This window comes from Biomphalaria glabrata, chromosome 2 (genome assembly GCF_947242115.1).
Source record: "Biomphalaria glabrata chromosome 2, xgBioGlab47.1, whole genome shotgun sequence".
Classification (NCBI taxonomy): domain Eukaryota; kingdom Metazoa; phylum Mollusca; class Gastropoda; family Planorbidae; genus Biomphalaria; species Biomphalaria glabrata.
Genome location: NC_074712.1, coordinates 54,825,518 through 54,837,881, shown reverse-complemented (window position 1 = coordinate 54,837,881; position 12,364 = coordinate 54,825,518). Strand labels below are relative to the sequence as shown.

At 39.0% G+C, this 12,364-nt stretch overlaps 1 protein-coding gene across 1 annotated transcript; it reads left to right on the top strand.

The window, feature by feature from the left end:
- The first annotated feature begins 478 nt into the window (after positions 1-478).
- On the top strand, positions 479-5,937 carry LOC106061815 (phosphomannomutase 1-like). Its single transcript, XM_056021485.1, has 7 exons — positions 479-621; positions 2,542-2,659; positions 2,847-2,923; positions 3,718-3,809; positions 4,686-4,785; positions 4,896-5,087; positions 5,213-5,937. Exons 1-7 carry the CDS (start codon positions 547-549, stop codon positions 5,312-5,314), a joined length of 756 nt encoding a protein of 251 aa, XP_055877460.1. The 5' UTR covers positions 479-546; the 3' UTR covers positions 5,315-5,937.
- The last annotated feature ends 6,427 nt before the right edge of the window (positions 5,938-12,364 follow it).

Genomic DNA, 12,364 nt, shown 5'->3' with positions numbered 1-12,364 from the left:
AATGGCAAAACAGCCTTTATTCTTTATTTAGCCTTACTTTTGAATAAGTATTAGATCTAAATATAATTCAATAACTAGTCTTTTTATATATATTTTTTTTTCATTATACATGAATCCTTGTGAAAACTAGGATTTTAAATTTCGGGATCTTTAGGGCGCATCTGAGTCCACCCAACTCTACTATGGGTACCTGGCATTAGTTGAGGAAAAAGTAAATAAGTCGGTTGGTCATTGTGCTGGCCACGTGACACCTTAGTTAACCTTGGACCACTGAAACAGATAACATTTACATAATCTGTCCCATAGATCCATGAGCGTAGCCAAATGGGTTTTGAGTTTAAACCCCTCTTCAGCGGGGTTTGAAAAATCCCCCTCCCCAGTCTGGCCACGCCCATGCGTAGATCACAAGGTCTGAAATGGAAACTTTACTTTATATACCAGTAGGCCTTCACGGATGTGTACTTATAAAAATAGATACCGGTATCTGTATATTTAGGTTTGTAACTCTTTTTAGCGGAAAGATTGTTATAGTCTTCATTTACAAACATGGCAGCCTCGCGACGTGACACGTCCACTATATGTTTATTTGATGTTGATGGAACACTTACGCCATCAAGACAAGTAAAAATAAATATTTTTTTAAATATTGTATAGATAAAGCTGTTTTATGTTTATTCTAATATATTGTCATGAATTTTAATTAGGCCTTATCACTTGAATTAAGAACTCAAAGCCGCAACTTCATTTGTCATTTGAGTTGAGTCACTAACACTTCAACTTGAACTTGGATTTCATCATCTGAATCTCAATCTGATTATATTATAATTATTCAATATTATTATTATATGATTATTATTATCTTATACTTATCATATCAAGATTAATGATGATTATGCATGGATGCATTTTGATCATTGCTGCTCATTTATTGCATCGGCCATGGCTCAGGCTGGAAGCTTCATCCCTTCTGAGTTCTGCTGTCAGCACTGTGCTACTGTCACTACTTACTAGATCTAGATCTAGTACTAGTCTACTACTAGTCTACTAGTTGAGTACTACTGTCATCACTAGACCTAGATTCTAGATCTATTTGAAGTATTTGTCATTAAATGACTCTAAATGAGTAAAGAGTGAGAAGAGAGATCTATTAGAATAATTTAGATCTTCCCAGCATCTTTACAATCCTCAGACAGTGCCACCTGGCCCTGCACTTGTTTGGTCATGACCGCTGGATGGAGGACAATCATATCCCGAGAGTTATCCTTTATGGTTGCAACAGGCTCGAGAAAAACTGGTCACCCCCACTTCCTTTATGTGGATGTAATCAAATGGGACCTCAAAGCAGTGGAAATTAAAACTGATTTCAGGAAAGACTTAGCCCTAGACTGCACTGTGATGACTGTGTGACAGTGTAATTGATTCTTTGTTTCATTAATTTTATCTAAATCTTTGGGCTTTGGCAAGCTTTTGAATGATGAATTGATCATAAGTTATCATATGTTGATCTTTTTAAATATTGATTTTAAAAAACATCATGCAGGGAAGCTTCAGTGATTTCCTTAATCCAAAAGCCATGATATAATATTGATTTGTTTACCATCTCTATTTTAGATCTAAAGCATCCCAGGTAAAAAAAAAAAACTTTTGAGAAAAAAATAGAAATTTATAAATGCAAAAATGCAATATATATATTATATTAAAGAATGCAGCCTATTCTTTGAAATCAAACTCTGAATTAAATCCTAATGATAATTGGGTTTGGAATTATAACATCAACTTACCAATTTCACTCCTAACATGTGTTATGCATTATATAAAAAGAAAAAGAGCTTACACTTGTATGTTAAACTTATGTTTTTGATTGCCTCAGCTTCTGGATGTCTGGTTTTGTGATTAATTGACTCCAACCATCTAAAAAGAAGCTTTCTCTAGCATTTTTTATAAAAGTATGAATAATACAATTATTAACAGAAGAACATTAAATCTTTTTCTTGTATTTAGTAGTTGTGAACTTCACTCTTCTCTAAATAGGTAAAAGCCAATTGTTAATATTTTGTTAAATTGTCATTACATTGAAACAAGTCTGATAAGTTTAAGTTATTCTTTATTTTCATTTGCTTTCATGCCATAATAACTATCACACCTTTTTTTCTTTGTGACACATAGTGGACTGATATTTAGTAGGCTTGAGTGCCTTTAAGATTTACTTCCTTTTTGATCATTCTGCACTTTATTCAGAAGCCTCTTCCCAACTTCCCATCCATGAAGGTGCTGCACTGTTTAATACAGACATCCCTTTTTGCATTTTCCTCACATATTGACCTCAATTTTATTGCTATTATTTGTATGCATGATTCATTTTATCAAAGGTTATTGCTATTGTGATGACATATATATATATATATATATATATATATATATATATATATATATATATATATATATATATATGAATGCAGACTTGGAAATTCTATGTTGTAGAGAACCTGATAGTTTAACTCTATTACTAAGCAGAGTTTTACATAAATCTTTTGTCAACAGCTTATCAGACCTCATGTTGAGGAATTTTTGCAAGAACTTAAAAAAAAAGTTTTGGTGGGTCTGGTTGGTGGATCAGACTTTGTGAAAATAGCTGAACAGATGGGAGATCACTCAGACAGTAAGTACATCATTTAATTGAAAAAAAGCAATAAAATTAATTAGTATATATTTAAAAACTATTGTTGATGTGTATATTGTCATAAAGATTTTCTATTTCAATTTTTTAAACTCAGATTAGTTCATGTTATGAAATACTGATAAGTACTTTTCTTTTGAAATAATTTTTTTTTTAATTTGTTTTCTAGTATTGAATCGGTTTGATTATGTTTTTGCTGAAAATGGATTGGTTGCTTATAAAGGAAATGTTCAAGTTGGTCAACAGGTATTTCTATTGAACTATTGTATATAATGTTGTTGTAAAATTCTAAAGTTAGTTATGATGGAACTCAACTGTGGTAGATAAAAAAAATAAATTGAACATTCTTTCTTCACCTGAGCTATTGGATTAAGGTCAGCAGCAGAATACTTTGTTTGCCTTTAAAATCACCACCACTTTGTTAGTCAGAAAAAGATGGTCTCATTCTACCAGGCTAAAGGAAATGTGTGGTTTATCTGATGAGCATTATTACTGACATTTTCTAAGACTCTCTTTACTACTCTCAGTACGTTTTAATAGTGCTTTTTTGTGACGGTGCGCACCCACTGGTATGGTGTACTGGCAGTTTTTCAATGTGGGGAAAAAAATTATTACTTTTTCTTGTATTTTAACTTTTATTATTAATTTATTAGTAGGTAAAAGTTAGGCAATCCAACTCTGAGTACTGGCACGAATTTCTTTACAAAAAAAACTGCATTTTAATATCATGTAATAAAAAATTGTAGTCTTTTATCAAGTATTGTGATTTGTGCTTTAGATGGCCTGGACTAGTCCTGAGTTCAAATCATGGTGAATGTTTGGAAATTATTGTATAATAATATTTACAGAAAGAACCTATGAAACCTATAAAACTAAACAAGATATTAATTTCTTTAATACCAATCATGTTAATTTTTTGCATTATTCACTGTTTTCATATGTTTTTCTTGGTAGACAGTTATTGTGTATCTCTATAAAAAGAAAAATAAGTGAATACAAAATTTAAAAAAAAAAATGATGGTAATTTTTTTTTCTTGTAGAATCTCAAAAAATATGTTGGAGATGAAATCTTACAAAAACTTATCAACTTTGCTCTAAGATATATGTCTGAACTTATTTTACCTTGTAAAAGGTAGGTGTACATATTTTGTTTTCATGTGTGTTAATAAAATAACCGAGAAATCAAACAAGACTTAGGTTGTTTTTTTTTAATTTTACAGATCAATTAAGCGAATAGGACAATAATTTATTTAACCCTAGACCAATACATAATGCATTCTCTTTTCACAATTGTAAGACAAATTTTCTCACTGATGATAAAGATTATTATTATTATTATTTCATAGTAAGCTCTGAAAAACAGTTTGTGTTATCCAATGTTTTATCTCTAATACATTGAATATCATAACAAAAGTAATTCCACAAACATCCAACAAGATTATTTAATAAGTGAATACAAATCTATACGTTTCTCCTTCACATACTTTCAATACTAATGCTTTTGTACTAGTTAATTGGAGGTGTCTGTGTCAGATTGTGTACAATATATAGATTGTCTCTAGATATTAGGTATTAAAACCTGACATTTCATAAATATATTTTTGATACGGTCTGAAAGAAATAGCAAAGAAAATCTACAAATTAAATTTTAACTTTTAAATTTTTCTTCTTCCTATTGACATTTTTTATCATTATTACAATCTAGGATTCTCAGATGTTAATGTATTATAGTTTTTATTTATACATATGTGACTATGAAATTTCAATAATGGACTTCTTAAATCATCAGTTTTCAATTTTATTTTGGAGTTGTAAGGTGGGTGCAGGAATAAGGAGACTACCGGCACTGAAACATTGGGACAGATTTTGCAATGGCACAGCTTCAAAATAAGTTTTAAACATTTAAACGGTTTTATCATAGGAGTACATGCTGCTTATGGATTTTTCATCTTATTAAAAAAAGAAAGGGGGGATGATATCTGTACAAACCAATTTTTTTTTATTTTAGAGGGACTTTCATTGAGTTCCGAAGTTCTATGATCAATATATGTCCAGTTGGAAGGAGCTGTTCACAAGAAGAAAGAGATGCTTTTGTTGTTTTTGATGAGGTCAGTCTATACTTTGACCTCTCCAAACATCGTGTATTTTATATGACATCTTTACTTGATGTTTTCTTGAGTTTAACTGACATTAAGATGTATTGTTCCCTATTTAATAGGAACACAAGATCAGAGACAAATTTGTTGAAGCATTAAGAGCAGCCTTTCCCAATGAGGGTCTTGTATTTGCAATTGGTGGTCAGATCAGCATAGATGTTTTTCCAGAAGGTTGGGACAAGCGTTACTGCTTGCAATTCTTAGAGAAGGATAACATAAAAAATATACATTTTTTTGGGGACAAAGTTGAAAAGGTGAGAACTTTTACTGACGTTTACAAATAGTTGTTTGTAATCAATGTATTTTAGATTGTGGTTTAGTTTCTACCCAAATTAAAAAAAAAAATTAATTAATATTAAAAAAAAATTTTTTTTTACAGGGTGGAAATGACCATGAAATATATGAAGATCCAAGAACTATAGGGCATAAGGTTGTAAATCCTGATGATACAATGCAGCAGCTTCGGGACTTGTTCTTTTAACTTAAAAAATAACTCCTAAATAAATAAATGTTCATTTTTTATGCAAAACATTTCATTGAAGACCACAAAGGAATGATGAGAGTTAACTTTTGGAAACGTTAATATGCCTTTGGACTTGTAGTCTTAAAGTTTTGTTTGTGATATATTTAATTAAAACTTGATACCGTATAGTAATTTTGTTGTTCTGTTTGGAATTAAAACAGTATCTAATACATTCCTCAGAAATAAGTAAGTATAGCAAGTTTGCATTCCTTTGCGGTCTACATTTTTTTTTTTCTCATGTTCACACAAAAAATATTTATAAAACTGTTTGCGGGCAGTATTTGGTTTTGTTAATTATATATATTGTATGTTATAAATGGTGCTTTATCTATCAATTCCAAGTGATATTTTTATGAAGGTGAACAAAAGGATTTATCTTGGGTTAGAATTCACTGATAGCTGCAATGTATGTAAAAGTAAAATGTGATTGAAGTCCCATTCATTTCTGTTCTTCAAATGTTGAACTATTTCCATTCAATCATTTATTCCTCATTAATTTGTTACATATTTTGATTGCATCATTTCATTATTAGTACATTCTCTTCATTTTTTACATAACTCCCTAATGGATACACAAGGCTTTAAAAAGTTTAATTTTGTACATTATTTTTTAACAAAAAGCTCTTTATATCTCTAACATAATGACTTTTTTCTTCAAGTGAAAACCTAATTGTGCAGAGTTACTTTCAATTTCTTTCTACAATCATCTCAAATAAAAGAGTTGATACCCCATTGTATAAAGCCAATCATAATAATGGAGTGTTTTATGTTGTTTTTTTTTGTTTTGTTCTTAAGTAATTGAAAAATATTATTTGGAACCTGATTTTTTTTTTTCGCTCGATTGAGAGTTAAGATACATTTTTGGAACTTGAAATAGAATTGAATGGGTAAAGCCATTGTTACTTATAGCAAACATATTGTTATAAACCTGGTGGTGGCACAGACGGGGGTGGTGTGTGTGTGTGTAGTCAGCCAACGCCAATCGCCCCAGGCCAGCGCTAGATGAGCGGTCGAGCGTGACGAGTTACGACGGTCAGCCGAGACGAGTTTCAACATGACGGTTCGGGAAGGATCGGCGTCGTGAACACAGCTCAAGAGCGTCACGAGAATTGTAGTCATCTGACCACCCAGAATGGTCGAGCGACGTTCTGTCCGATTCGAGAAGGCCAGTAGGGACCCTATATAAAGAGCGAAGGTATCAGAGACGAGTCAGTCACAACTTCCCGATCTACAGTTCGTTACAACGGCTCAGTACAAGGCCAGTGAGAGACGAGACAGACCAGTGCAAGAGTTGATACGGCGGAGAGATATTTGTACAGTCTTGTGTTACGTGCTGCCAATTGTACAGTGTTGGCTGTTATTTATTGACATTAAACTATTACGTTACTTTGAAGCCCAGAGTTGTCAAGTTCTTTAAGTTGGTGGTGTATGGTGCAGTTTGCAGAGAGCCTGGATAGTGAGATTCGTAACAACTGGTGTCAGAAGTGGGATCTGCAATGGCTACTACGAAAACGCTAGACCAACTCCTTGTGAAGGAACTGAGGCAAGAGCTCCGTAATCGAGATCTGAAGACGAGCGGAAACAAAGAAACCTTACAAGAACGCCTTCGGGAAGAACTGGTGAAGGAAAAAGAAGATCCGGACACATACCTTTTTGAAGTCGAACCGGACTTGCTGGGACAGATCGCCAGTAGCAAACAGGAGCAGATGGCAGCTGTTCGTGAGGAGATCGGTTCTATGCGAGAACAGATGAACTCGGGGCTAGAAAACACCAATTCCAAGATAGACACGATGGACTCGGGAATCAAAACGGAGTTATTGGCAATGAACCAACGCATACATGCTGTGGAGGAGAGAATCACCAACATTGACGAGCAGATGAATCAGAGGGTCGACGCAGTGGAGAAGGCCATCGACGAAATGAAGCTACAAGCCCAACGCAAGCACACCAATGTACCAGAAGCAGATATGACATCATTTGTAACTGAAGTCTCCGCGAAAATGAAGCCCCCCGTATTTGATGGTTCCGTGTCCTGGTCAGTATACAAGAAGCAATTTGACGCAGCAGCCAAAGTTAACAATTGGAACAGTGAGGAGGAGAAAGCAACAGCCCTCGTGTTATCCCTAAGAGGAAAAGCCTCCGAATTGCTACAGTCTCTACCGAACCAGCAAGACTTCGCCGCCCTTGTCCAGGCTATGGAACTCCGATACGGGGATGAACATCTGCAAGAAGTATATCGTGTGCAACTAAAGACCAGACAACAGCGCCTCGATGAAACACTACAGGAGCTAGAGACAGACATCGAACGTCTCGCACATTTGGCCTACCCAACAGCCGCACAAGATTTTCTGGAAGTCATTATTACAGACGCCTTCATTGATGCGCTTCGAGACCCCGAGTTGAAGAAAGCCACCAGAGTTAGTGGTAGACGTAAGGCCAGTGAAGCCCTCGTATACGCTCTCTCATATGAAGCCGCCAAAGACGCATCAGGGAGCACTCATCAAGGCCGAAAGTTGGAAGTCAAAGAGGAAGAATTTGCACAACTTGTGAGAAGGGTGACAGAGGCACTAGATGAACGACGAACAAACCAGATACCAGAAAATCAACCTAGGGCTCCTGTACGATGCTGGAATTGTGGTGAACTTGGTCATATACAAAGAAGCTGCACTAGAAGATTCCCACAAACTGGAACCCATTACAGATCAGAAAGGTATGCACGACCAAGTTCCCGGGGCTACCAGGGAAACTAGCACGCGCCGGCTTCAAGGGGCGGAACCCGGCGACACAGACAATGAGAGCCCCCGCAACCATCATCCCGGTCGCCGTGCTAGGGCAGAGTAAGAGTCTGAAAATCAATGGAAAAATTGGATGTCAAAATTATCACTTCCTCCTAGATACTGGTGCTTCACGATCAGTCATACGGACGGATAAAGTGGACAGTAGCAAGAAAACGCCAGTTAGGGCCTACTCGTTGAAAACAGCCAGTGGAGAACTGATGCCCATAAAAGGCCTGATCGACACAACAGTCGAGATCGGAAATCAGTCATTCAAACACGAATTCCTGATTGCTGACGTCACAGATGACTGCATAATAGGGCTCGACTTCATGCTGAAATATGACTTTTCCTTGAATATCGGCGGAGGCACTTTACAATGTGGAGACCTCGAAATACCCTTGCTTGGCGACGAGAATGAAGAAGATGGCCGTGTCAGAAGGATTAAGTTGGTAGAAAATACAACCTTGCCTGCTAAGTCAGAAATGATCATTTGGGGGAAAATTGAGGACGGCTATCCCACGACAGGAACAGCGCTGGTAGAAAGCTTGGACACCAACCCCAACGGGATAGCAGTAGGAAAGACACTAGTCAGGATTGGGAAAGACCTAATGGTGCCCGTAAGAATTATGAACCTCAGTACAGTAGAGAAACATTTGCGGGAAGGTTGCACCATCGCTGGCTGCCATGCTCTTGAGATGATAAGAAACTGTAGCAGTGAAAACCCCGACGAAAGACTCGAGTCCAGTGAACCGCACGTTACTAAACTTCTGACAGAAGTCAAAACGATCTTGTCGAAAGAACAGTACACCAAGGCAGAACAATTCCTCAGAGAGTTTTCTGACATATTGCCATCTGATGAAATGGACTTTGGGCGAACAAATCTAATCCAGCATCGAATAGACACAGGAAACACTAGGCCTATACGACAGCAACCACGTCGCCTGCCGCTAGCAAAACACCAAGAAGCTATGGACATCATAGAACGAATGAGGCAGCAAGGGGTTGTTGAACCATCCAACAGTCCATGGTGTTCACCCATCGTCTTGGTAAAGAAGAAAGATGGATCCACGAGATTTTGTGTCGACTATAGATTATTAAACGACGCCACACACAAGGACAGCTACCCGCTTCCTAGGATCGACGACACATTGGACACACTTGCTGGGTCACAGATCTTTTCCACCCTTGACCTGAAGAGCGGTTACTGGCAGGTGGGACTACACCCCGAGGACAGAGATAAAACAGCCTTCTCTGCTGGTAATGGTCTCTGGCAATTTACCGTTATGCCTTTTGGACTCTGCAACGCCCCTGCAACCTTTGAAAGACTTATGGAGCATGTGCTAAGAGGACTTAACTGGACCACGTGTCTTGTGTACTTAGATGACATTATCGTCATAGGCAGAACCTTCGAGGAACATATCGCAAACCTGAAGGAAGTATTCGAACGAATCAGAAACGCTGGAATGAAATTGAATCCAAAGAAGTGCTTCTTGTTCAGAAGGAGCGTCAAGTACCTTGGGCACATCGTGTCGAAGGAAGGAGTCAGCACAGACCCGGATAAAGTTGAAGCTGTAAAGGGATGGCCGATCCCCGCTAATATCCAGGAGTTAAGAAGCTTTCTTGGACTCTGCACGTACTACAGACGTTTCGTACCAAACTTCTCCAGCCTCTGTAGCGCCCTTCATCAATTGACTGAACCGAAGCGGCCGTTTATTTGGACAACGGAATGTCAGGAGGCCTTTGAGCGACTTAAAAAGGCTCTTGTTTCATCACCCATTCTGGCCTACCCGATACCAGGCGAGACGTTCATACTTGACACCGATGCGAGCAATACTGGAATAGGTGCTGTCTTATCCCAAAAGATAGATGGAACTGAGAGGGTTATAGCTTACTTTAGTCGGAGCTCGTCCAACGCCGAGAGAAACTACTGTGTCACAAGGCGTGAGCTACTGGCAGTTGTGGATGCCATACAACATTTCCACAAATACTTATATGGGCAAAAATTTATCCTTAGGACAGATCACGCTGCTCTTCAATGGCTGTTGTCATTTAAAAATCCTGAAGGTCAAGTCGCCAGGTGGATTGAACGTTTGCAAACCTATGACTTCGAGACACAGCACCGAAAAGGACTAATTCACCAGAATGCTGACGCGCTGTCTCGACGACCTTGCAGAATGGAATGTAAACACTGCAGCAAGGTTGAAGAGAAGGGATTTATCATTGATTGCCAACGTCTTGGGGTACAAGCTTCCGAGTCATGGTCCGACGAAAGAATTCGAGAAGACCAGTTAAAAGATGAAGATCTGGCTCCCATTCTGCTTATGAAGGAAGACGGGCAAAGACCGGAATGGCATCACCTTTCTGATAAGGGAACTGCAACCAAGGCATATTGGGCGCAATGGGACTCACTGACAATCGACAATGGAGTTCTCAAGAGAGTCTGGGAAACGGCAGATGGAACATGCAATCGCTTACAGATGTTGCTGCCCAAAGTGAGAGTTGCTGAGGTGCTGCAAGAAATCCATAATAATTCCAGTGGGTCACATTTAGGCGTCAACAAGACCTTTGAAAAAGTACGCCAGCGGTTTTACTGGTTCGGCTACCGAGATGATGTAGAAGAATGGTGCCAAAGGTGCGACACATGTGCAGCAGCAAAAGGCCCACACAGGAGAACGAGGGGACGTATGCAGCAATACAACGTCGGAAATCCCTTTGAAAGAATAGCGATCGATGTAGCCGGACCATTTCCTGAGTCCCAGAAAGGAAACAAGTACATTCTAGTAGTGATAGATTATTTTACTAAGTGGCCCGAAGCATATGCAATACAAAACCAAGAAGCCACCACCATAGCGGAAACACTCGTGGAGAATTGGATTAGCCGTTTTGGTGCTCCTAGAGAATTACACTCCGACCAAGGCCGAAACTTCGAATCCAAGATATTCCAAGAGATGTGCCAGGTACTCGGCATCGAAAAGACACGCACAACTCCTCTTCACCCCCAGTCAGACGGAATGGTAGAACGATTTAACCGAACACTGGAACAACACCTGTCGAAAGTCGTCGATGAACATCAACATGACTGGGACACCTATATCCCAATGTTCCTTATGGCATATAGAGGATCGATTCACAGCACCACCGGTTACACTCCAGCAAAGATGTTGTTCGGCCGAGAGCTGCAACTACCATGTGACTTGTTATTCGGGATTCCGGGAAATGTGCCAGCCTCTTCGACAGACTATGTCGCAAATCTCCGAAAACGGATGGAGAAAACTCACGCTCTAGCCCGCAGAAACATCAAGATCAACAGTGACCAGGTGAAGACAAGGTACGACAAACGGGCCAATGCCGCTGGGTTTCATGAGAACGATCTAGTTTGGTTGTACAACCCACAAAGACGAAAAGGCAAGTCCCCAAAACTTCAAACAGACTGGGAAGGACCCTACCGCGTGGTAACAAGAATCAACGATGTCGTGTATCGAATACAAAAGAGCCCAAGGTCCAAACTGAAGGTCGTCCACATCGACAGACTCCACAAGTACCATGGTGAAGCCGGATCTGCCCGGGACGGACAGATCTAAGGAGGGGGCAGTGTTATAAACCTGGTGGTGGCACAGACGGGGGTGGTGTGTGTGTGTGTAGTCAGCCAACGCCAATCGCCCCAGGCCAGCGCTAGATGAGCGGTCGAGCGTGACGAGTTACGACGGTCAGCCGAGACGAGTTTCAACATGACGGTTCGGGAAGGATCGGCGTCGTGAACACAGCTCAAGAGCGTCACGAGAATTGTAGTCATCTGACCACCCAGAATGGTCGAGCGACGTTCTGTCCGATTCGAGAAGGCCAGTAGGGACCCTATATAAAGAGCGAAGGTATCAGAGACGAGTCAGTCACAACTTCCCGATCTACAGTTCGTTACAACGGCTCAGTACAAGGCCAGTGAGAGACGAGACAGAGAGACCAGTGCAAGAGTTGATACGGCGGAGAGATATTTGTACAGTCTTGTGTTACGTGCTGCCAATTGTACAGTGTTGGCTGTTATTTATTGACATTAAACTATTACGTTACTTTGAAGCCCAGAGTTGTCAAGTTCTTTAAGTTGGTGGTGTATGGTGCAGTTTGCAGAGAGCCTGGATAGTGAGATTCGTAACAATATGTTACAACCTTGGCATACCAATCAAAAATGTCACTTCACCTGTCACACATTGTTGTTCTTTTTTTTTTTTAATCTTAG

Coding starts and splice junctions, on each gene's coding strand:
- LOC106061815 (XM_056021485.1), top strand. CDS start 547: ATGGCAGCCTCGCGACGTGACACGTCCACTATATGTTTATTTGATGTT. Junction 3,810..4,685: donor CTTATTTTACCTTGTAAAAG/GTAGGTGTACAT, acceptor TTTTTATTTTAG/AGGGACTTTCATTGAGTTCC. Junction 4,786..4,895: donor CTTTTGTTGTTTTTGATGAG/GTCAGTCTATAC, acceptor CCTATTTAATAG/GAACACAAGATCAGAGACAA.